We start from the raw sequence: 25091 nt of genomic DNA, 5'->3' as shown, positions 1-25091 counted from the left end.
AAGATGCAAATCCTGGCAGCTGGAAATCTCTGGAGCCCAAAGAAGTGGCAGGGTCTGAGGATACCAGAGAGATGTGAAAGCTATACTCTGTGTCGTTGTTGTTTCACTTTTAAAATAGACCTCTGCCATATGGTGGCTCACGCCTGTAATCCCAGAATTATGGGAGGCCAAGGCAGGAGGATCGTTTGATATCAGGAGTTCAAGACCAGCCTAGGCAACAGAGTGAAACCCCTGTCTCTACAAAAAAAAATATTTTTTTAATTAGCTGGGTGTGGTGGTGCACACCTGTAGTCCTAGCTACTCGGGAGGCTGAGGCCGGAGGATCCTTTGAGCCCAGGAGTTTGAGGCTGCAGTGAGCCATGATTGTGCCATTGCACTTCAGCCTGGGTGACAGAGTGAGGACCTATCTCAACAAATAATAATAATATAATATAACAGACCTCACATGATGGAAGTAATCTTGCCTCTTGACAGCCAGGAGACCTTCAGAAGCTGTGAATGAGTTGCATGAGAAAAACGATGGTGGCCTGGACTGAGGTGGAGGCAAATGTAGGTGAAGACAAGACAGCGTCTCCTTTGGGTGCTGCTGGCCAGCACTGGGGAGGGAAGGGTGGGAACTGTAGGGGATAAAAGACATTTTTTTCTCATCCATCTCTAGATTCTCTAGATTCTGAGACCCTCTATAACCACAGACGGAGTAACAAGAGAAAATCATACACATTTATTGAATATATTTTACACGGCATGGAAGCATCCACAGATGAAGACCCAAAGGAACAGGGAACCCTGTGTCTTTTCATGCTTAGTTTTGATGGAGTGGACAGTCATGCAGCAGTATGACTGGACAAAGGGGATGTGATCTAATGGCAATAAACTGAGGGAACTTAGCAAGGCCTGTTTTTTCATATTCCTCTCTGTATCCCTGTGTCTCCAGACATAAGGACATTCCTCTCCTCTGGGTACAGGCTGGGCACCCCTGGAATGAGGGCCTTCCTCAGAGGAAGGTCAGATGATTCTTTCATGGTCTGCTTCAGGGGAGAAGGGCAGGAGGAAGTCAGAAAGTGACCTTCCTGCTTTTGCTGTTTTCCAAATGCCATGGTGCTATATTTTGGGATATGGTGTTCTGAACCCCATCAGAATCAAGATGACTCCTACTTTCTGGCTTGAATGATTGTATGGACTGAGGTTTGGGGAAGTCGGTGGCGGGGAACAGATTTGAAGAAAGCAAGAGCTTGAGGTGCATAAGAGGCATCTGCGTGGAGATGTTGGCAGGCGGCACTCAGAGGACAGGCCTGGGCTGGAGACACAGCTCTAAAAGATGACAGGCTGCCAGGAGTTGGAGGAGAAAGAGGGATAAAGGGCAAAGTACAGAGGATATTTAGGGCAGTGAAGGTATTCCATATGATAATATTACAGTGGATACATGCCCTTATACATTTGTCAAAACCCATAGAATGTACAACACCAAGAGTGAACCTGAGTTTAAACTTGGACTTTGAGAGATAATGGCACATCACTGTAGAGTCACCGAGTGTAACAAATCTACCATTGCAGTTTGGGATGCTCATAGTGGGAGAAGCTGAGAATAGGGGCTATGGGAGATCTCTCTGTACTTTGCTCAATTTGCTGTGAACCTAACACTGTTCTAAAATATAAAGTTTGGCAGGGTGCAGTGGCTCTCACCTATAATCTCCGCACTTTGAGAGGCCAAGGCAGGTGGATCACCTGAGGTCAGGAGTTTGAGACCAGTCTGGCCAACATGATGAAACTCCGTCTCTACTAAAAATACAAAAATTAGCTGGGCATGGTGGCACGGACCTGTAGTCCCAGCTACTCGGGAGGCTGAGGCAGAAGAATCGCTTGAACCCACAAGGCTGAGGTTGCAGTGAGCCAAGATCGTGCCACTGCACTCCAGCCTGGCAAGAGAGTAAGACTCTGTCTCAATAAATAAATAAATAAATAAATAAAGTCTTTTTAAAAGGGTGGAGGCCGGGCACAGTGGCTCACGCCTGTAATCCCAGAACTTTGGGAAGTCGAGGCGGGCGGATCACCTGAAGTCAGGAGTTCAAGACCAGTCTGGCCAACATGGTAAAACCCTGTTTCTACTAAAAATACAAAAAATTAGCCAGGCATGGTGGCAGACGCCTGTAATCCCAGCTACTCGGGAGGCTGAGGCAGGAGAATCACTTGAACCCAGGAGGCAGAGGTTGCAGTGAGCCGAGATCGTGCCATTGCACTCCAGCTTGGGCAACAAGAGTGAAACGCCGTCTCAAAAAAAAAAAAAATGGTGGAGGGAACGGGCTGCAAGGAGGAGAACAGCTCAGAAGTAAGCAAGCCAAGGTGTGCCTGGGGGTGGGCAGAGAGGGGGATGACTCAGCCTAAGAAATTCACCCGAGGCCTAGTGGGTGGCGTACACTTCCCAATCAGCCTGTGAGTGAGGGTTTATACGGAGACAGACTGAAAGGTGAACGAATCCATGGGGCTTTGAATCAAGGACAACTCAACTCCTTCCAATCCTGGGCTGCCTGCCTTTGACATTAACTTGGAACAGCACAAGACCATGCTGGAGCATGCTGGGGGTAAGTTTAGAAGGGAAGCCTTGGCCGGGTGTGGTGGTTCACACTTGTAATTCCAGCACTTTGGGAGGCTGAGGCAGGAGCATTGCTTGAGCCCATGAGTGTGAGGCCAGCATGGGCAATAGAGAGAGACCTTATCGCTAAAAAAAAATTTTAAATTAGCCACGCATGCTGTTGTGCACCTGTAGTCTCAGCTGCTCAGGAGGTTGAGGCAGGGGGATCACTTAAGCCTGGGAGGTTGAGGCTGCAGTGAGCTATGATTGCACCACTGCACTCCAGCCTGTGTGACAGAATAAGACTCAAAAAATAAAAATTAAAAATTGAAAAAAAAGGACTTGGCTGGGAGACAGGGCTTGGTTCCGAGACTTCATCTTTTCTGAACCCAGGAGAGAGCCAAATCTGGGGCTCCTCTTCAATGAGGAAAAAAAAGGAAGAAAAAAAAATGTATGTTTTTTGCCGTGGAAAGAGGAAGAACTCAGCAAAACCCAGAGTCCTGCTTGCCATCTCTAATTGCAGCCCCAGCTACCAGAAAGTTAACTTGTGGTTCCAGGGGCGTATTTTCCTAATCATCATAAAAATGAGCATATATCTTTTCATTTGCCTCCCCCTCAACTAGGTCCAATTTTTTTTCCCTCCCAAACTGAAAAGGGAGAATTTCAGTCATTTTCTCTTTTACTCATGAGAATAAGGCCAGTTCATCTCTTTCCCTTTCTTTCCTTCTTTCTTTCTTTCTTTTTCTTTCTTTCTCTTTCTCTTTCCTTTCCTTCTCTTTCTTTCTTTCCTTCCTTCTTTCTCTCTCTCTCTCTCTCTCACTCTCTCTCTCGTTCCTTCCTTTCTTTTTCTTTCTTTCTTTTTTTTTGTTATCTTTTTTGTTGTGGTGGTTGTTGTCTCTTTCTTTCCGGGGAAAAATGTGTGTTATTGTTGCAATAGCTAGAGAAAGCCGAATAAATTTTTTTTCTTTTTTCTTTTTTCTTTTTTTCTGAAATGGAGTCTCGCCCTGTAGCCCAGGCTAGAATGGAGTGACGTGATCTCGACTCACTGCAACCTCCGCCTCCCGGGTTCAATTGATTCTCCTGCCTCAGCCTCTCCAGTAGCTGGGATTACAGACATGTACCACCACACTTGGCTAATTTTTGTATTTTTTGTGGAGACAGAGTTTCACCATGTTGGCCAGGCTGGTCTCGAACTCCTGACCTCAAGTGATCCACCCACCTCAGTCTGCTAAAGTGCTGGGATTACAGGTGTGAGCCACCGCACCCAGCCAAAAGATTTTTTTTTTTTTTCAGAATGTGTGTAGAAATCCTGCCAGCACTGCTTATAGACTCACTTGACAAACTTGCTCTGGGTAGTTGCTGCAAGCCAGGGATTAGCTGAGCCTTGGGATTCCAGGGATGAGTAAGACATGAGCTCTATCCTCAAGAGGTTCACAGTATTGTTAAGACCCAGACAAGGCAATAGAAAATTCCAATGCCATGTGACAGGAGCTGGGAGCGCTGACAACGAGAAGGGCATGGTGTTTTCTAGGAACCTGGTAGGGGTCTCTAACCAGGACAAGCTGGGAAAGTGGTCAGGGAATGCTTGGCAGAACAGCTGCTCCTGCCTCCTAAGGCTTATATTGGTGATCAAAAATCAATCGTGGTTATCTTTTGTTGGAATGAACAAAAGGTGGACTCTACTAGTCCTACCAGGGGAAGTCAGTTGCCACAGCCTGAGACTAGCTGGACACTTTGCAAATCTTAACAGGCCATCGGGAGGCTCTTGCATGAAATTCCTTCTGGGCCTCTGGGTCAGAGATTCTAGGGTATTTCATTTCTTTGGCAGAGATCAGCAGACCAGAAGGCCTACATGTACACTGGAAAGCCCCCAACCAAGGAATCCCTGTACGACTTGAGGTAAACTATTTAACCACAGGCAACTGCCTCAGCTTCCTGTTTGGTCAAGAAGTGATAGGCAGTGAAACTTCATCTCCAATGGCCAAAAGCCCTGGGAATTGTGCTGCTGTGCTCGGCCTCTCTGCCTGGTGTGAAGCAAACAGTAATGCTTTGTTGAGCTTGCCTGAAATGCCCATGTGAAGAATGACTGTTGAATGCTTGAGATTTATGGAGATAAAAATTACAAAATGTCTTAGCTTGATTTACATTGACGGAAAAAGCAAAAAAGATACCTATAAGGCAGTGCATTTTTAAGATGAAAATTAAACCATACATTAAACAGAAAATATTTAAAATGTCAGGCACAAGTTAATACAGTGGAAGTTAACTCTTTCTCCATCTGACAAAGAGAACTTTTTTCAAAATTGGACCAAGCTATTGGACACCCAGGCTGGAGTGTGATGCTGTGATCTCGGCTCACTGCAACTTCTGCCTCCCAGGTTCAAGTGATTCTCCTGTCTCAGCCTCCCGAGTAGCTGCAATTACAGGTGCCCACCACCACACCCAGCTAATTTTTTTGTATTTTTAGTAGAGAGAGGGTTTCACCATGTTGGCCAGGCAGGTCTTGAACTCCTGACCTCAGGTGATCTGCCTGCCTCTGCCTCCCAAAGTGCTGGGATTACAGATGTGAGCAACCATGCCTGGTCAAGATGTCTTTCTAATCATAGCTAAAGTCCATCTCAGGTAGATGGGGATTTGATAGGTGTCTGACCATTGTGGTCACCCTTATTCCTCATAGTTAGCTTGCTTTATTTATTTATTTATTTTTTGAGACAGCATGTCACTCTGTTACCCAGGCCCTTATTCCTTATAGTTACCTTTATTTATTTATTTATTTTTGAAACAGCGTATCACTCTGTCACCCAGGCTGGGGTGCCATGGTGCAAACATAGCTCACTGCAATCTTAACCTCCTGGGCTAAAGCAATCCTCCCACCTCAGCCTCCCAAGTAGCTGGGACTACAGGCATGCACCATCATGCCCAACTAATTTTTGTATTTTTTTTGTAGAGACAGGGTCTCACCATGTTGTCTAGGCTAGTCTTGAACTCCTGACTTCAAGTGATCCACCTGTCTCGACCTCCCAAAGTGCTGGGATTACAGGTGTGAGCCACCGAGCCCTGCCCATAGTTAGCTTTAAAAGAAAAAACTGGGCTGGGTGCGGTGGCTCACGCCTATAATCCCAGCACTTTGGGAGGTAGAGGCAGGTGGATCACGAGGTGAGGAGTTTGAGACTAGCCTGGCCAATACGGTGAGACCCCATCTCTACTAAAAATACAAAAAGTAGCCGGGTGTGGTGGCGCATGCCTGTAACCCCAGTTACTCGAGAGGCTGAGGCAGGAGAATCCCTTCAACATGGGAGGTGGAGGTTGCAGTGAGCCAAGATGGCGCCACTGTACTCCAGCCTAGGTGACAGAGTGAGACTCCATCTCAAAAAAAAGAAAAGATAAAAGAAAAAACTGGCAAGGTTTCCTGAGTCAAAGGACAGCCCAGACCCAGCAGGTGCCTCAAGGCAGAAGAGGTTAAGCTGCCCTGAACAGGTAGATTCCCAGTATCTTTCTTTCCTTGCCTGCATGTCCCTGTGGCTTCCAGAAGAGCCTAATTTGAGCCTGTTTGGGGATCAGCGTTTGCACAAATTCCTCACCCCTCACTCCTGAATGAAAGGAGGAAAAGGGCTGGGCATGGTGGCTCACGCCTGTAATCCCAGCACTTTGGGAGGCCGAGATCGGCAGATCAATTGAGGTCAGGAGTTGACCTGGCCAACATGGTAAAACCCCGTCTCTACTAAAACAAACAGACAAAACAAAACAAAACAAAACAAAAAAACCTGGCATGGTGGCACGTGATTGTAATCCTAGCTACTCGAGACACTGAGGCACAAGAATTGCTTGAACTTGGGAGGCAGAGGTTGCAGTGAGCTGAGATCATGCCACTGCATTCCAGCCTGGACGACAGAACAAGACTCTGTTTAAAAAAAAAAAAGAAAGAAAGAAAGAAAGGAAAATGAACTTCATCACTTTGAGAAAAATAAAATGTCTTCAGAGCCTGTGCCAGTTGTTTGAAAATGTAGTATGTCTGCTTGTGGGGAAAAGAATAACTTATTTATACCACTTTCTCTGTATCTAGCACCCCACTACATCTTTTGCAGGCATTATCTCACTGTGCATGGCTGAAGCGGTAGATGCCATCATTACCCTCATTTCATACCTGCAGAAACTGAGGTATAGAAACATTAACTGGTCTAGTCACGAGGGATTCTGTGACGCCTGAGACATATGACCTGCCCTCCAAGACCATAAGTGACAGACCAAGAATTTGATCCCATGTCCTGGTGGCCCCACAGCCTGTGCCATTACCATTAGAGCAGTGGTTTCCTCTGGGGGTTCTCTTGTCCCCAGGGGACATTTGGCAACATCTGGAAACATTTTTCGTTGTCACAAATAAGTGGGTGCCTTCCTTTCACAAGCTTGGCAGGAAGACAGGAACAGACAGACCCCAGAGAAGGAAAAGAAGGCTGAGAGTCGCCCGGACACAGTGGCTCATACCTGTAATCCCAGCACTTTGGGAGGCCGAGGCGGGCAGATCATTTGAGGTCAAGAGTTCAAGACCAGCCCAGCCATGTGCTGAAACACATTGAAAACCCTGTCTTTACTAAAAATACAAAAAAATTTGCCAGGCGTGGTGGCGGGCACTGTTATCCCAGCTACTCAGGAGGCTGAAGCAGGAGAATTGCTTGAACCTGGGAGACAGAAGTTGCAGTGAGCCGAGATGGTACCACTGCACTCCAGCCTGGGTGACAGAGTGAGACTCCGTCAGAAAAAAAAAAAGAAGGCTGACAGTAGAGTGGGCCTCAAGGTGGTGAACATCAATTGCAGGGGCGGAACCTATTAGAAATGCTTGGGCAAAAGAGCACAGCGTACTGCATCAATGGACAGAATCCACAGTGAGGCCTGGTGCCTGGGAGTGGAGTACTTGAGATATTTCACTAAAGGACAGATGGTCAGTGCTCCTTCATGTCCTGACACAGCCCACATTTATAGTACCATCTCCTATTATGTCCCATCAAGCACATTATGCTCCAACAAATACTGTAGGAGGTCATACAATATTGCTTTAAGAGTTGGGGCACTTGGCCAGGCACGGTGGCTCACGCCTGTAATCCTAGCACTTTGGGAGTCCAAGGTGGGTGGATCACGAGGTCAGGAGATGGAGACCATCCTGGCTAACACGGTGAAACCCCATCTCTACTAAAAATACAAAAAAATTAGCCAGGCATGGTGGCGGGCGCCTGTAGTCCCAGCTACTTGGGAGGCTGAGGCAGGAGAATGGCGTGAACCCAGGAGGCGGAGCTTGCAGTGAGCCGAGATTGCGCCACCGCACTCCAGCCTGGTCGACAGAGCGAGACTCCATCTCAAAAAAAAAAAAAAAAGAGTTGGGGCTCTGGCCTCACAGCGGTAATCCCAACATTTTGGGAGGCCAAGGCAGGAGGACTGCTTGAGCCCAGGAGTTTGAGACCAACCTAGACAACATAGGAAGACCCTTCTCTACAAAAACTAACAAAATTAGCTGGGCTTGGTGATACACACTTGTGATCCCAGCTCCTTGGGAGGCTGAGGTGGGAGGATTGTTTGAGCCCAGGAGGTTGAGGCTGCAGTGAGCCATGGTTGTGCCATTGCACTCCAGCCTGGATGACAGAGAGAGACCCTGTCTCAAAAACAAACAAACAAACAAAAAACAATAAAAACGAAAAGGAATGGGGGCTCTGCAGTCAGCTTTCAAGGTTTAAATCCTGGCTCCTTCCCTTTCCAGCTGTGGGACTTTGGACAAATTACTAAACCTTCCCAAGCATCAGTCTCCTCACCTTGGAAATGGGTATGATGAATTAAAAACACTACCTGTGGCTGGGTGTGATGGCTCACACCTGTAATCCCTACACTTGGGGAGGCCGAGGCAGGCGGATCACTTGAGGTCAGGAGTTCGAGACCAACCTGGCCAACATGATGAAACCCCATCTCTACTAAAAATACAAAAATTAGCCAGGTGTGGTGGTGTGCACCTGTAATCCCAGCTACTTGGGAGGCTGAGGCAGGAGAATCACTTGAACCCAGGAGTGGAGTTTGCTGTGAGCTGAGATCATGCCATTGCACTTCAGCCTGAGTGACAGAGCAAGACTCTAAAACAAAACAAAACAAAACAAAAAACAAACCAAAAAAGCACCTGTGTCATAGGGTTGTGCAGACGGAATAGAGATACTGCATTCAACCCAGAGCGTAGCCCCATAGTGTGGTCACTGAAGATAACAGTAAACCAAAGGGACAAAGGTCACTAGTCACTTCCACCTGCCATCTTCCGCTTCACCTTCCCCAAGCAGCAGGATAGATGATTTCTCTGTGAAGCCCTTCTTGGCCCCTTTCTCTAAACCATGATAGCACTTCACTTGCACCTCTCTTTTATTTAATATAACGAACACTATGTGCCTGCTGACTGTGCTAATGCCTTTAAAATATGAATTCATTTATTCCTCACAAAAGCCCTTGGGGTAAGCACTAACATCATTTCAATTTTACAGATGGGAAAACATGCAAAGTAACTTGCCCAAGGCCACGTGCCTGCAGCTAGCAGAGCTGGTGTGTCAATCTCAGCTGTCCACACTCAACCATTATGCCTCTTTCATGCCTCTTAAAATGCTGAATCTTGGACTGGGTTTTTTTTAATGATTTTATCAGTATTCCTTGGATACACACACAGTTCCTCGGCAGCAGGGTCTGAGTGATCCTCTCCAGTACATGTTTATTAATGATTAAAATCACATTATTGGCTAGGGACGGTGGCTCACGCCTGTAATCCCAGCACTTTGGGAGGCCGAGGCGAGAGGATCACTTGAGGTCCGGAGTCCAAGACCAGCCTGGCCAACATGGCAAAACCTGGTCTCTACTAAAAATACAAAAATTAGCCAGGTGTGGTTGTGGGCACCTGTAATCCCAGCTACTCAGGAGGCTGAGGCAGAAGAATCTCTTGAACCCAGGAGGCAGAGGTTGCAGTGAGCCGAGATCGCACCACTGCACTCCAGCCTGGGCAACACAGCAAGATTCTAAAAAAAAAAAAAATCACATTGTTAATTGATCCAATACCAGAGGGCTCTCTATTTGGTACCTAATAGGACAGGAAACAGATTACTTCAGAGGCTAAAATGGGCAGAAATCATGCAGGTAATCTAACTGAAGGCAGCCGCAGGTGAATGGGGCTACATGGAAGACGGAAAGTAATGTTACCTTGAAGCAGCCAGGCACGGTGGCTCACACCTGTAATCCCAGCACTTTGGGAGGCCGAAGCGGGCTGATCACCTGCGGGCCGATCACCTGAGGTCAGGAGTTCAAGACCAGCCTGACCAACATGGCAAAACCCCATCTCCACTAAAAACACAAAATTAGCCGGGCATGGTGGTGCATGCCTGTAATCCCAGCTACTCAGGAGGCTGAGGTAGGAGAATCACTTAAACCTGGGAGGCAGAGGTTGCAGTGAGCCGAGATTGCACCATTGCACTTTAGCCTGGGCAACAAGAGCAAAACTCCGTCTCAAAAAAAAAAAAAAAGAATTGCTTTCGGAGCCAATTATGAGGCCCTCAAGTAATGTTACCTTGAAGCCTAACCCTGCCTATGAGCTGGCACTAACTAATGCATCTGAGCTTTAAAACTGAAACCAGGATGAGTGAGGTGAAATTCTAAGGGAACTCCACTCTGCTCTGTCGCTTTGACTTGCACCATGCTTTACATTTTTATAGTGAAGTTTAGTTATGAGCCAAACTGCCTGTGTGCAGGAACTAAAAAACACACGCCTACAATAGGAGAGCAAGGGGCCCTCCAGCATGGGGAAGGGAGAGGCGGGCGGCAAAGGGCTGTGGGCATAAGGAGAAGAGAAGGCGACCCCTTGGCTTGGCTTTGCCCCCCTCCCCACTCCCCTTTTGTTGACTTGAGCTACTGAAGCTTAAGTACTTTAAAACTGCAGGCTGTTGTGACAGTGGCTCATACCTGTAATCCCAGCACTTTGGGAGCCGGAGGATCACTTGAGGTCAGGAGTTCAAGGCCAGCCTGGGCAAGATAGCGAGACCTTGTTTCTACCAAAAAAACAACCCTGCAGTATGAGGGAGAAAAGGAGACGATGAGGGTGTGGATGACGTAATCTCACGAGTCGGCTAGGGAAAAGGTGCTGAGGCTGAACTCCATCAGACACACACGCTGGGTGGTCAGTGGTATGCAATTTCTGGGTTCTTGCCCTACCTCTCTGCTTCTAGCCAGTGACGTGATTTTGGGAAGGTCTCTCCATCTCCAAAAGGCTCAGTTTTCTGAGCCTTTTAGATCTATTAAATCACTGGAGTAGACTACAGTATATAATGTTTTTAGTCCCTATTTCTTCTACCTTTTTCTCTCTCTCTTTTTTTCTTTCTTTCTTTTTTTTCTTTTCCTTTTTCTTTCTTTTTTTTTCTTTTTTTTTGAGACAGGGTTTTGCTATGTTGCCCAGGCTGGTCTCAAACCCCTGGGCACAAAGTGATCCTCCTACCTTGGCTTTCCAAAGCGCTGCAATTACAGGCATGAGCCACCATGCCTGACCTTTTTCTAATTTGTTTTTTAATTGAGGTGAAATTCACCAAATATAAAATTAATTATTTTAAAGTTTACAATTCGGGGTATTTAGTTAATTCATAATGTTATACCCACCTCTATCTAGTTCCAAAACATTTTCATCACCACAAAAGAAAATCCTGTACCTACTAAATAGTCCCGGCTGGGCGCACTGGCTCACGCCTGTAATCCCAGCACTGTGCGAGGCCAAGGCAGGCAGATCACTTGAGGTCAAGAGTTCGAGATCAGCCTGGCCAACATGGCGAAACTCCGTCTCTACTAAAAAATACAAAAAAAAATTAGCTGGGCGTGGTGGTCACACCTGTAGTCCCAGCTACTCGGGAGACTGAGGCAGGAGGATCGCTTGAATCTGGGAGGCAGAGGTTGCACTGAGCTGAGATTGCACCACTGTACTCCATCCTGGGCAACAGAGGGAGACTCTGTCTCAAAAATAAATAAATAAAATAAAAAATAAATAAATAGTCAGTCCCCATGCCAGCTTCTCCCAGTCCCTAACAGTTGCTGATTTGCTTTCTGTCCCTTTGGAATTACCTATTTTAGATGTTTCATATAAAAGGAAACACACACTATTTGTTCTTTTGTGTCTGGCTTCTTTCACTTAGCTAGTGTTTTCAAAGTTCATCTGTGTTGTAGCATATATCAGTATTTCATTCCTTTTATGGATAAATAATATTGCATTGTGAACTACAGTATTTTTTTTTTTTTTTGAGACGGAGTTTCAATCTTGTTGCTGAGGCTGGAGTGCACTGGTTCGATTTCAGCTCACTGCAACCTCTGCCTCCCAGGTTAAAGCAATTCTCCTGCCTCAGCCTCCCAAGTGGCTGAGATTACAGGCATGCGCCACCATGCCCAGCTAATTTTGCATGCCCGGCTAATTTTGCAATTTTTAGTAGAGAAAGGGTTTCACCATGTTGGTCAGGCTGGTCTTGAACTCCTTACCTCAGGTGATCCACTCACCTCAGCTTCCCAAAGTGCTGGGATTACAGGTGTGAGCCACTGCGCCCGGCCTACAGTACGATTTTGAGCTCCAAAATGATTGTCTCATTTTCAATCATCTGCTAGACACAGATATAATTAAAACCAATTAAACAAACACAAGGAAGGTGTGAGGTGAAATAGTCGAAACATGTGTGTCCCCACACATCCAAGGCAGTCCTTTCCACATCTGGGGACTGGTACCCAGGGTGGCGCCTAGTGGTACCTGAGATGATTTTAGAAAATATACTGGGCTGGGTGTGGTGGCTCACGCCTGTAATCCCAGCACTTTGGGAGGCCAAGGTGGGAGGATCACCTGATGTCAGGAGTTCAAGACCAGCCTAGCCAATATGGTGAAACCCCATCTCTACTAAAAATACTAAAAAAATTAGCTGGGTTTAGTGGTGCACGCTTGTAATCCCAGCTACTCGAGAGGCTGAGCCAGAAGAATCACTCGAACCAAGGAGGTAGAGGTTGCAGTGAGTCGAGATTGTGCCACTGCACTCTAGCCTGGGCGACAGAGTGAGACTCTGTCTCAAAAAAGAAAAGGAAAAAAAAAAAAAAGAAAGCCAATTTAAAGAAAATAGTAAGTGATATTTGGTGATAAGAAGACTTGAGAAACGAAGTTGCTAATTGAATGACTAGTGATTGGAAAATACCAACTCAGACCGGGTGCAGTGGCTCATACCTATCATCCCAGCACTTTGGGAGGCCGAGGTGGGCGGATCACTTGAGGTCAGGAGTTTGAGACTAGCCTGGCCAACATGGTGAAACCCCATCTCTACTTAAAATACAAAAACTTAACTGGGCATGGTGGCAGGCGGCTGTAATCCCAGCTGCTCAGGAATCCCAATTACTCATGAAGCTCAGGCAGGAGAATCGCTTGAACCCGGGAGGCAGAGGTTGCAGTGAGCCAAGATCATGTCACTGCACTCCAGCCTGGGCGACAGAGCAAGACCCTGTCTCAAAAAAAAAAAAAAAAAAAAAAGAGAAAAGAAAATACCAGCTCCAAGATTGCAATTTGTCACACTTACTGTAAGGCCAAGGTGTGATTTTTATCTATGTTTGATGTGGTTGCTTCAAGTACTATGCTCACCACTGAACACTTGGCTTCATTAATTGACAAAAACCAAATTTTAAATTTGTCCCAGTTTTCCCAATTTTGGGAAGAGAGGCCAAATGGAAGACCACACACAATTCCAACGGATTTCAGGCCAACAAAGCCTTGATGTGTCTAGCCCACTTAGCTTATTAACGGCCTAAAACTGCATTTGTAATTAATTCCATTTCATACAGAAGCCAGAAGTCTCTACCTGAGGCTGAAATAAGAAAGGGATCCTGTCACAGAAATACTAGACACAGTAATCCACACAAGGTTAACAAACAAAACAGTGGTAAATATGGAAACAAATACCTAATGCCCCGCCTGGATTCGTTCTTTTAAGGTTGGGGCGACAGTAGGAAAACCACGTGTCACTTGCCCAAGCATTCAGCCCTAAAGGGAATTTCTCCCTCAGGGTCCCCAGGAGGCGGGGAGGCGGTGGCTCCTCCGGCCCCGCCCCCCCACCAGCAGAGGGCCCGCTCACCACCCCGTAGGCCCCGCCCCTGCGTCTCTGCCCGCCCCGTGGCGCCCGAGTGCACTGAAGATGGCGGCTGCTGTAGGACGGTTGCTCCGAGCGTCGGTGAGTGGCTGTCGGCTGGGGACAGGCGTGGAGACACTGGTGGCTCCGGGAACGTGCTTCTCAGACAGGACCCCGCGCTTCTGGGCATGAGGGCCATTCGCTCTTCTTGGAGGGTTTCCGCGGGTAACGGACCCAGAGGCCTCCCTCCGGGAAGGTTCCATGCGCCTGCGCAGAACCGCCCTTCCTCACTCCGTCCTCGCGGTCTCTTCCCCGAGTCCCTCCTCTTTAGGCGTCCCCGGTCCCCAGGCCCATCTCCACTTAAGGTCCTGGCCCTGATTCTGCCACCGACCCTGTGATCTTGGGCAAGCGCCTTCGCCTTTCTCAGACTGTGTACTTAAGATGGAAAGAATGATGCCTACATCAAGGCGTTGCTGTGAACAGCCCCTTAAATACTGGATAAAAACGCGCAAAGTGCTAAAAAACTCACAAAGGCTTTCCCTCCCAATCCCACTCCCGCGTGTTTCTGCTGCTGTTTCCTGCTTAACTGTGGGCAATGCGTCGTGCTCTTTTGGTACACGGCTTTCTCTGGTGGGGTTCAACACAGCCCCTTTCGTTCTCCTGAGTCATTTTGAACATTAAAGTTGAGCAAACCGGCAGAGTGCGGTGGCTCACGCCTGTAATCCCAGCACTTTGGGAGGCCGAGGCGGGCAGATCACTTGAGCCCAGGAGTTTGAGACCAGCCTGGACAATAATAGTGAGACCTTGTCTCTAAAAAAAAAAATAGCCGGGCATGGTGGTCAGTGCTCCTGGGGAGGCTAAGGTGGGAGGATCACTTGAGCCCAGGAGGTCGAGACTGCAGCGAGCCGAGATCGCGCCACTGCACTGTAGCCTGGGTAAAAGAGCGAGACTCTGTTTCAAAAAAAAAAAAAAGTTGAGTAAACATGTCCCTTGAGCCTTTAACAGACTCCCAGAGGCTGAATTTGGCTCTTCTTGTTTACTTGTCGCTGGTGCTGGAGGAGCCTTGTTTTTCTAAGGAAAACCTTGAAATGGTAGAACATACTCAGCAGATAGTGCTGGGAAAAGCCTGCACAAGTCCCCTGGCTTCTGAACCCTGTGTTGCTTTAAGCGCATGGAGTTTCTGTTTGTTTTTTGTTTTTTTTTTTTTTTTTTGAGACGGAGTATTGCTCTGTCGCCCAGGTTAGAGTGCAATGGCGCGATCTCGGCTCTGCAACCTCTGCCTCCCGAGTTCAAGCAATTCTCCTGCCTCAGCCTCCCAAGCAGCTGGAATTACAGGTGCCCGCCACCGCCGCCTGGCTAAGTTTTGTGTTTTTAGTAGAGATGGAGTTTCACCATCTTGGCCAGGCTGGTCTCGAACTCCTGACCTGGTGATCAACCCGTCTTGGCCTCCCAAAGTGCTAGGATTACAGGTGTGAGCAACCGCGCCCAGCCGGTCTTTGTGTTCTTATAGTTCCTCTCCACCTTCCAGTCTCCTAGGAGAAGGAAGCAGAAGGGAGTGTTAAGAACATGCAGATCCAATCCATGCTCTTAGAGTTTGGGGTTTGCTATTTGGTTCACAGGAACAGGGACAGCTGAAACCACCGTTGGCACGATGCCCTTTCAGCCTTCAGTCACCAGTCCAGGAAAACTTTCTAATAAAAAGTTTCTCTTTCCAGGTTGCCCGACATGTGAGTGCCATTCCTTGGGGCATTTCTGCCACTGCAGCCCTCAGGCCTGCTGCATGTGGAAGAACGAGCTTGACAAATTTATTGTGTTCTGGTTCCAGTCAAGCAAAATTATTCAGCACCAGTAAGTGTTATGTCATGTCTTGGCTGGAGCCAGGTAAAGGAAAAATGAACCATCGTCTCTGGACAGGGGCTCTGAACCCTGGCCAAACGTTAGAGTCACCTGGGAGCTTTCAGGAACACAGCACTGCCCCCGTCCCACCCCAGACAAGTTAGTCTCTGGGGTGAGACCAGGATGTGCCGGGTGATTCTAACATGCAGCCAGGGTTGAGAATCACTGAGGCAAACTGCCCTTGTCACATTTCCATGTTGGTTGTCAGAGCTTCTAATCCACTGTGTTGAGGAGGGTGTTACTGGGAGCTCAGATGCCTTCTGAGTCTAGTGTGTCTGAAGAGCTGTGAGTGGTGGGCAGCCTGTGGGGACCTGAGAGGGCAGCTGCTCTAAGATTCAAACCTGTGTACTGGCCCCAGCTGGCCACTTAGGAACCAGACCTGTCTAATGGTATCTGTAATCTGAGTGAAATTTAGCTGTTTCTTGAGATTTACACTCCCTTCTCTAGGATATGGGCTTTGCTAAGATCAGCCTCAGATAATGAGTGGTATTTGAAAATACTTTGTCTAGATTTGACTAGCCTTTGAAAAAGCACGTATTTAATATGTAATGGTTTGGGGGGATATACTTTAGTAAAGCCTTTGTTTGTGGGCAAAATGTTCTAAGAGCTTTCGCAATTTTACTACCCTGGAGCTTCAAAATATTTCTAGTAGTGATGTGATACCACAGGCTTAAAACTTTACTCCACTGGTTTCGAATCCTCATCCCCAGCAGCGCCTCCTGTTTCTGTTCATGGCGGTGTCAGGCATTTTGACATTGGAACTACTCTGTCGCTCATTCCTGGGTAGAAGCAAGTCCTTTTCAGTTTTGACACATCTCTTGCATCCATTCCTTTCTGTTCTTTCTGCCCCATCCCTCCCCTCAATACGTCTAAGATCACTGAAATCGAGGCTGGGCACAGTGGCTCACACCTGTAATCCCAGCACTTTGAGAGGCCAAGGCAGGCGAATTACTTGAGGTCAGGAGTTCAAGACCATCCTGGCCAACCTGGTGAAATCCCGTCTCTACTAAAAATACTTAAAAAAATAAGCCGGGTGTGGTGGTGTGCTACTGGAATCCCAGCTACTCGGGAGGCTGAGGCAGGAGAATTGCTTGAACCTGGGAGGCGGAGGTTGCAGTGAGCCGAGACCATGCCACTACACTCCAGCCTAGGTGACAGAGCGAAACTCTGTCTCAAAAAAAAAAAAATCACTGAAACCACCTCCTAACATGTCTCCCCCTTCCTCCTGCTCCTCTTTCCCTCCTGCCGGACTAATCTTCCTAAAAACCCCCATCTCAGCCAGGCACTGTGGCTCACGCCTGTAATCCCAGCACTTTGGGAGGCCGAGGCTGGCAGATCACGAGGTCAGGAGATCGAGACCATCCTGGCTAACACGGTGAAATCCCCTCTCTACTAAAAATACAAAAAATTAGCCGGGCGGGGTGGCGGGCGCCTGTAGTCCCAGCTACTCGGGAGGCTGAGGCCGGAGAATGGCGTGAACCCAGGAGGCAGAGCTTGCAGCGAGCTGAGATCGTGCCACTGCACTCCAGCCTGGGTGAACAGAGCGAGACTCCGCCCTTGACTCTGTTATCTTTCCTGTTAAGAAGACCCAGCAGCCTGGTATTTAAGGACTGTTGCAACATGGCCTTCAACTATTCCTGCCTGCTGCCTGCTCTTCACTCCGTACTCTTAGACACTCTCTGTTCTCATTAGACTGCCACACGCTGCTCCACACACGTCCTGTCTTCCTTCCTGCTGTTTCCTACATGCCATCTGCCCCATCCCATCTAGACTTGACAAAATCTGAACCATATTTAAAATCCATCTCTAGTCTCATGTCTTCCTTAATTCTATCCCTACTTTGTCTTCCTCTTTTTAGTTTCCGTAGCACTTGGAATTGAATTTGTGCACAATCTAAAACTATAGAAGGAGAAATTACAGTTGGCCCTCTGTATCTGGATTCTGCATCTGTGGTTGGTTGAATCGAAAATATTGGGAGGGAAAAATGGATGGTTGTGTCTATACTGAACACAAAGTCTTTTTTCTTGTCATTCCCTAAACAATACAGCTTAACGACTATTTACGTAGCATTTACGTCGTATTAGGTATTATGAGTAATCTAGAGATGATTTAAGTATACTGGAGGGTGTGTGTAGATTATATGCAAATCACCACTTTATGTAAGAGACTTGAGCATCTGTAGATTTCGATATCCTAGAACCAATCCCCCCACAGGTGGCAAAGGATGACTGTGCCTAAGATGTACAGTTGAACCGAATGTTTTGATTTATACTAAGCACTTTATACTACTAATTAATTATGAGAAGTTTAAATAAAATCATAGGTGCTTGACATAGCAAATGATGAACTCCATGTGAGTGTGGGTTTTTTTTCAGGTTCCTCATGCCATGCACCTGCTGTCACCCAGCATGCACCCTATTTTAAGGGTACAGCCGTTGTCAATGGAGAGTTCAAAGACCTAAGCCTTGATGACTTTAAGGGGAAATATTTGGTGCTTTTCTTCTATCCTTTGGATTTGTAAGTGTAATTTCTATGATGCTTTTGTGTCATTCTGAGAGCAAGCACATATCCTGTTCCCGCACTGAATTGTCTATCCCTAGATACCCTTGTGAAAGGAAGGATTCTTTCTGACCCTTTATCACTGATGGCCTTGTTGATTACAGCTGGGATCTGTAGCTTGTTTACAAGTGATAAACTTCGGGGGTGGGATAGGACAGCTTTCTTTATAGTACACCTCTGTGCTGTGGAGCACTGCTTCCCTAAGCCAGTCTATGAAAAAGTTTTCACTGGTCTGGGGAAAAATGAGAAAAGTAGGCATAATAAAATGATTTTTTTCAAAAAGCAACTTTATTGAACTGTAATTTTTTTTCTTAAAATATGTGTTCCCTTTCCCCATTTTTTGATACAATTCCTAAAATAAAAAGGTGAGGGGAGGTAGTAGTACTTTTGCCAGCACAACACTATAGTCCAGTGAGGATGGTAAACCATTTTGCCTTTTTTACCCTTAGCAAGTTGAACTAGTTGTTAGACCACTAATTGTTAAAATCCTTGTTTTTAAATGCTCTAATGAGAATTTCTATCCTTTTTTTCCAGCACCTTTGTGTGTCCTACAGAAATTGTTGCTTTTAGTGACAAAGCTAACGAATTTCACGACGTGAACTGTGAAGTTGTTGCAGTCTCAGTGGATTCCCACTTTAGCCATCTTGCCTGGATAAATACACCAAGAAAGGTATAGCATTGTACCCCTAGCTTTTGCTCTTACAAACTTGCTTGGAAGAATCTAAATTTCTAGCTATGCTGCTGGACTATCAAGATCAAATTACGCAAGGGTTGGGTTTTTTATTTTTATTTTTTGAGACGGAGCTTCACTCTTGTTGCCCAGGCTGGAGTGCAATGGCACAATCTCGGCTGACTGCAACCTCCGCCACCTGCGTTCAAGCGATTCTCCTGCCTCAGCTTCCCGAGTAGCTGGGATTACAGGCATGTGTCACCACCCCTGGCTAATTTTGTATTTTTAGTAGAGACGGGGTGTCTCCATGTTGGTCACGCTGGTCTCGAACTCCTGACCTCAGGTGATCCGCCCACCTTGGCCTCCCAAAGTGCTGGAATTACAGGCATGAGCCACCACACCTGGCCTACTCAAGGTTTTTTTTGTATTATTACTCTTCCATGTCTGTGTTTGAGAAAATTAGTCTTTAAAAGAATGCTTTAAGAATTAGAAAAAGCAGCTGGGCGTGGTGGCTCACGCCTGTAATCCCAGCACTTTGAGAGGCCGAGACAGGTGGATCACAAAGTCAGGAGATTGAGACCATCCTGGCTAACACGGTGAAACCCCATCTCTACTAAAAATAAAAAAAATTAGCCAAGTGTGGTGGTGGGCGCCTGTAGTCCCAGCTACTTGGGAGGCTGAGGCAGGAGAATTGCTTGAACCCAGGAGGCGGTGGTTGCCATGAGCCAAGATCGCACCACTGCACTCCAGCCTGCGCGACAGAGCGAGACTCCATCTCAAAATAAATAAATAAATAAATAAAATAATAAATAATTAGAAAAAGCATCTGTAGTCCCAGCTACTCAGGAGACTGGGGTAGGATGATTGCATGAGCCCAGGAGTTTGAGGCTGCTGTGAGCTGTGATCGCATCACTGCATTCCAGCCTGGTGACAGCGAGACTCTGTGTCTTAAAAAAAAAATTGGAAAAGGTCTGTAGTATTAGCCAGGTGTAAATCTTCCTTCTGCTTCTTTCTAGCTGTGACCTGGAACAAGTTACTTAGGTTTTTCTTGCCTCAGTTTCCTCATTCTGATAGTGTCTTCTCCAGGGTGGTTTCGAGGAGGCAGTAGGTTAATAGAGTAAGCAGTGCTTGGCCCGTTGTTGAATTACTGTTACCTATCACCGTTATTGTTGGTCTCAAACATTGTGGTACGTGGTCAAGAATGTTGTGAGGCCACACATTCTAACAGTCATGTTTGCATTTTGATTAGAATGGTGGTTTGGGCCACATGAACATCGCACTCTTGTCAGACTTAACTAAGCAGATTTCCCGAGACTACGGTGTGCTGTTAGAAGGTTCTGGTCTTGCACTAAGGTAAGATCCTGTTTCTGATGAACTTAAGATTATTTTTCATGTTTAGTATCATTCTACTTCTTAGGGGATTTATGTAGACCTTGGTAAAGCATTTTTAAAACCAGAAGATCCTGGCTGGGCATGGTGGCTCGTGCCTGTAATCGTAGCACTTTGGGAGGCCAAGGCGGGAAGATCACTTGAGTTCAGAAGTTCAAGACCAGCCTGGGCAACATAGTGAGACCTCATCCCTATTATATTAAAAAGAATTAAAATGTATAATAATCAAAAAATCCTTAATTTTAGTCTTTAATAAACACTGATAAAATGCCTCCTGCAAGGGTTGGCGGTCTCTCAGAAATGCTGAGACATGCATGTCCCCTCCACCACCTTGGGTCTCTTTCTGAAGAAGGCTGTCTGCGTTTTGAGGCCACACTGCTCCATACTCCCTAACTATGTGGGAGCCACTTCCATGGGGACACACACCTGACATTGAAGCCATCAGACTCTTCGCAGAAGGTGGGACTAGCAGGGTAAGAGGTAGTCTCTTGGAATGGTGACCATCTTCAGCCCTGGAACCAAACAATCCTTGGTTTGAGTTTTTCTTTTTTTTAACTCAGCTACTTAATAGCTGTGTGACTTTGGGCAACTGATTTGATTTAACCTTGTTGAGCCCCAGTTTTCCCATAACTAAAATGAGGCGGTACCTCACAGGTGGGTGTGAGGATTAAATAAGTGACACAGCTAGAGTTTTTAGCATAGTTACTGGCAGCAGTTGTTAGGATTTCTGCCCCAGAACATCATTTCTATCTGTATTCAGTCCCTTATTAAACCTTTATTCCTTTGAGTGTGAAAAGCTTTCAGTCCTCAGCAGCCCCAAAACCTTCCTGGGAGGGATGAGAACTTGGGTCTTAGAATTGGCATCTTGAGGTCTGCTGAGAATAGGAGTGAAGGAGGGATAGGGCAGAACTTGACCTCCAGGAAGGAAGAGAGGGGATCCCCCTTTGATGTGCTGTGCCTCACAGTTTTGCTGGGGGCTGGTCAGCTTAAAGCCAGCTCACCTGGCCGGGCGCGGTGGCTCACGCCTGTAATGCCAGCACTTTGGGAGGCCGAGGCGGGTGGATCACGAGGTCAAGAGATCGAGACCATCCTGGCCAACATGGTGAAACCCCGTCTCTACTAAAAATACAAAAAATTAGCCGGGCGTGGTGGTGGGCGCCTGTAGTCCCAGCTACTCGGGAGGCTGAGGCAGAATGGCGTGAACCCGGGAGGCGGAGCTTGCAGTGAGCTGAGAGAGCGCCACTGCACTCCAGCCTGGGCGACAGAGCAAGACTCCGTCTCAAAAGCAAACAAACAAACAAACAAAGCCAGCTCACCTGCCTCTCTTGTAGGTGACCTCTGGCCTGCTCTTTCTTGGGTTACACCTTGGATTTTAGCGCTGAGTGGCATCTTAGAGTTTGGGCCTTTTTTTCCTCTCTTTTTTTTTTTCTTTTCTTTTCGAGACGGTGTCTTGCTTTATCGCCCAGGCTGGAGTGCAGTGGCACGATCTCGGCTCACTGCAACCTCCACCTCCCGGGTTCAAGCAGTTCTCCTGCCTCAGCCTCCCGAGTAGCTGGGATTACAGGCACACGCCACCACGCCCGGCCAATTTTTGTATTCTTAGTAGAGATGGGGTTTCACCGTGTTGGCCAGGCTGGTCTCAAACTCTTGACTTCGTGATCTGCCTGCCTCGGTCTCTCAAAAGTGCTGGGATTACAGGCATGAGCCACCGCACCTGGCAGACCATTTTTTTTTTTTTTAACTCTAAAGAGATTATCAAACGAATGCCTAGGTCTTTCAGAATTGGCAATGGCCAGAGAAAGGGTACTGGCTATTTTTCTCCTACGGTCCCTTTCCCTATGAGAACTCACTAATTTTGCAGTTACCTCCGTACCCGTTTTAATATTGAGATTAACAAGAGAGAGAAGCTGAGTCTGGCTTATAAGATAAAGACTTTTGGGAGTCTATGGGCCCTGCTCTGTCCCAGCTCTGCCTCACCTTCTATTGGTGGACTTCAGCTGGCTGCACCCTCTGGGAACAGTTTCACCTCAAACTCCAGGCCCCCAGTGCCTGACCCAGGGAGGGAGAAGCATCTTTTACCCTGAGTTTTCTCTAACCTGCCTTTTCCATGAGTGATTGATACCTGAAATTTCCACATCCTTTTAAGACAGAATGTTAAAATCTGTAGGTTAAATAACCGGACACAGTGACACACACCTATAGTCACGCTACTTGGGAGTCTGAGGTGGGAGGATCAGTTGAGCCAGAAGTTCGAGGCTGCAGCCTGCTGTGATCACACCTGAGAAGAGCACTGCACTCCAGCGTGGGCAATATAGTGAGACCCTATATTTAAACCAAACAACCAAAAAAACTTCTAGGCTAAACATATCTGCATCTGTCACAGTAACACCAACACAGAAGATAAACACAGACCACTGTGGTAGCGTGGTTCATCTCATTACATGCTGCAACATGATTAAAAGTGATGGGCATGGTTTTCTGTTTTGCATAGACTTAGAGCCTGTACATTCTTTCTATGAAGATTTTTCCCATGGGATTTCCCCCCATTTACCCAATAATTCATTCATAATAAACAGTTGTTGAACCTAGATAAAATACACCTCTGTCTCTTCCCATTTGCCTATAAGTTTCTTGACAAGATGTGATACAGCAGCTCAAAGAATGCTTGCCAAGTCACTAATAGTCTTTGCTCTCTCTAGTTCAGTGACTTTCCGATACTGTGTAACATTCAGGGCACTATGTGAACTTGTAAGTGTGACCATACTGCGTGTTTTATGGTGACCTGGTCCAGTACTGCCTTTGTTAAAGCATCTGTCATCAGTAAGAGATGATAAGTTTTTTGCACAACAGTGAAAACCCCACCTTTAAGCATATGATTACGCTTAATAAATATTTTATTAAAAGGAGAATTAGAGACCTAAAAGGGAAGAAGTTAGACTGTTCTACTTCTGGTACTGTTGAGGCACTGATGAGGATAAATGATCATGCAGAGGTCTCTTCATAATTGACCCCAATGGAGTCATCAAGCACTTAAGCGTCAACGATCTCCCAGTGGGCCGAAGCGTGGAAGAAACCCTCCGCTTGGTGAAGGCGTTCCAGTATGTAGAAACACATGGGGAAGTCTGCCCAGCGAACTGGACACCGGATTCTCCTACGGTAGGTTTTTTTCCCCAAAAGCAGTGAGGTCCATGTTCTCTCAGCCTCGAGAGCTATTGACCTGAAATATCCACAAAAGGGAGCCCACTCTTGAAGCAAGCATGCAGATGATGTGCAAATGGGTGAAGCTGCTGTGGGGTAGAGGGGGTGGGGTGGGGAGCCAGGAACCAATTATCAGAGACAGGCAGGCCTTTTTTTTTTTGAGACGGAGTCTTGCTCTCGCCCAGGGTGGAGTGCAGTGGCGCTCTCTCAGCTCACTGCAAGCTCCGCCTCCTGGGTTCACGCCATTGTCCTGCCTCAGCCTCCTGAGTAGCTGGGACTACAGGGTGCCCACCACCATGGCTAATTTTTTGAATTTTAGTAGAGACGGGGTTTCACCGTGTTAGCCAGGATGGTCTGGATCTCCTGACCTCGTGATCCACCCGCCTTGGCCTCCCAAAGTGCTGGGATTACCGGCGTGAGCCACCGTGCCCGGCCTAGAGACAGACAGGCCTTAATGAAACTTTCATCTTTATGTTTTAAAGGAAATCTTTAAAAGTTTAAAGAACTTTAGGTTAAAAATTGGGAGATTGCTACTCACTTTTGGGACTATTATTATGGTAAAGTCACAGTTACCTAATTAAGCTTTTGTATTTTCAGATCAAGCCAAGTCCAGCTGCTTCCAAAGAGTACTTTCAGAAGGTAAATCAGTAGATCACCCATGTGTATCTGCACCTTCTCAACCGAGAGAAGAACCACAGTTGAAACCTGCTTTTATCATTTTCAAGATGGTTATTTGTAGAAGGCAAGGAACCAATTATGCTTGTATTCATAAGTATTACTCTAAATGTTTTGTTTTTGTAATTCTGGCTAAGACCTTTTAAACATGGTTAGTTGCTAGTACAAGGAATCCTTTATTGGTAACATCTTGGTGGCTGGCTAGCTAGTTTCTACAGAACATAATTTGCCTCTATAGAAGGCTATTCTTAGATCATGTCTGAATGGAAACACTCTTCTTTCTTAGCCTTACTTGAATCTTGCCTATAATAAAGTAGAGCAACACAACATTGAAAGCTTCTGATCAACGGTCCTGAAATTTTCATCTTGAATGTCTTTGTATTAAACTGAATTTTCTTTTAAGCTAACAAAGATCATAATTTTCAATGATTAGCCGTCTAACTCCTGCAATGAATGTTTATGTGATTGAAGCAAATGTGAATCGTATTATTTTAAAAAGTGGCAGAGTGACTTAACTGATCATGCATGATCCCTCATCCCTGAAACTGAGTTTATGTAGTCATTTTACTTATTTTATTCATTAGCTAACTTTGTCTATGTATATTTATAGATATTGATTAGTGTAATCGATTATAAAGGATATTTATCAAATCCAGGGATTGCATTTTGAAATTATAATTATTTTCTTTGCTGAAGTATTCATTGTAAAACATACAAAATAAACATATTTTAAAACATTTGCATTTTGCCACCATTAACTGTTGGATCAGCTTATTTTGGGCTCTCCTTTCCTTCTCAGATTATCAACAAACATTTATTGAGCATTTACCTCAGGGGCCACAAAGAGAATAAGATGCTGGTTCCACACTCAAGGAACTCGGTTTAGGGGCAAGACAGATAGGGAAACATTTTCTCGTTGTTTCAGTAAATCCTTGAATGCCTACCCCGCACCAGATGCTGTTTTCCAGGCACAAGAGCGAACAACGGACAAACCCCTGCTTTT

The 25091-nt window shown here is 46.3% G+C and overlaps 1 protein-coding gene and 1 long non-coding RNA gene across 3 annotated transcripts; one reads left to right on the top strand and one right to left on the bottom strand.

The window, feature by feature from the left end:
- Positions 1-698: 698 nt before the first annotated feature.
- LOC117974732 (uncharacterized) lies at positions 699-13644 on the bottom strand. Of its 2 annotated transcripts, none has more exons than XR_004664872.3 (3): positions 13536-13644; positions 10535-10637; positions 699-1326 (listed from the first exon to the last, which is right to left on the bottom strand). It is a non-coding gene; the product is annotated as an uncharacterized LOC117974732 (long non-coding RNA). The 2 variants fall into 2 exon arrangements; XR_008620039.1 differs by lacking the exon at positions 699-1326 and adding an exon at positions 4837-9597.
- On the top strand, positions 13644-24825 carry PRDX3 (peroxiredoxin 3). Its single transcript, XM_003825646.5, has 7 exons — positions 13644-13803; positions 15417-15549; positions 17973-18114; positions 18691-18826; positions 20076-20179; positions 23206-23371; positions 24011-24825. Exons 1-7 carry the CDS (start codon positions 13768-13770, stop codon positions 24062-24064), a joined length of 771 nt encoding a protein of 256 aa, XP_003825694.1. The 5' UTR covers positions 13644-13767; the 3' UTR covers positions 24065-24825.
- The last annotated feature ends 266 nt before the right edge of the window (positions 24826-25091 follow it).

Source organism: Pan paniscus, chromosome 8 (genome assembly GCF_029289425.2).
Source record: "Pan paniscus chromosome 8, NHGRI_mPanPan1-v2.0_pri, whole genome shotgun sequence".
Classification (NCBI taxonomy): Eukaryota; Metazoa; Chordata; class Mammalia; order Primates; family Hominidae; genus Pan; species Pan paniscus.
This window is presented reverse-complemented; position numbering and strand designations above follow the sequence as displayed.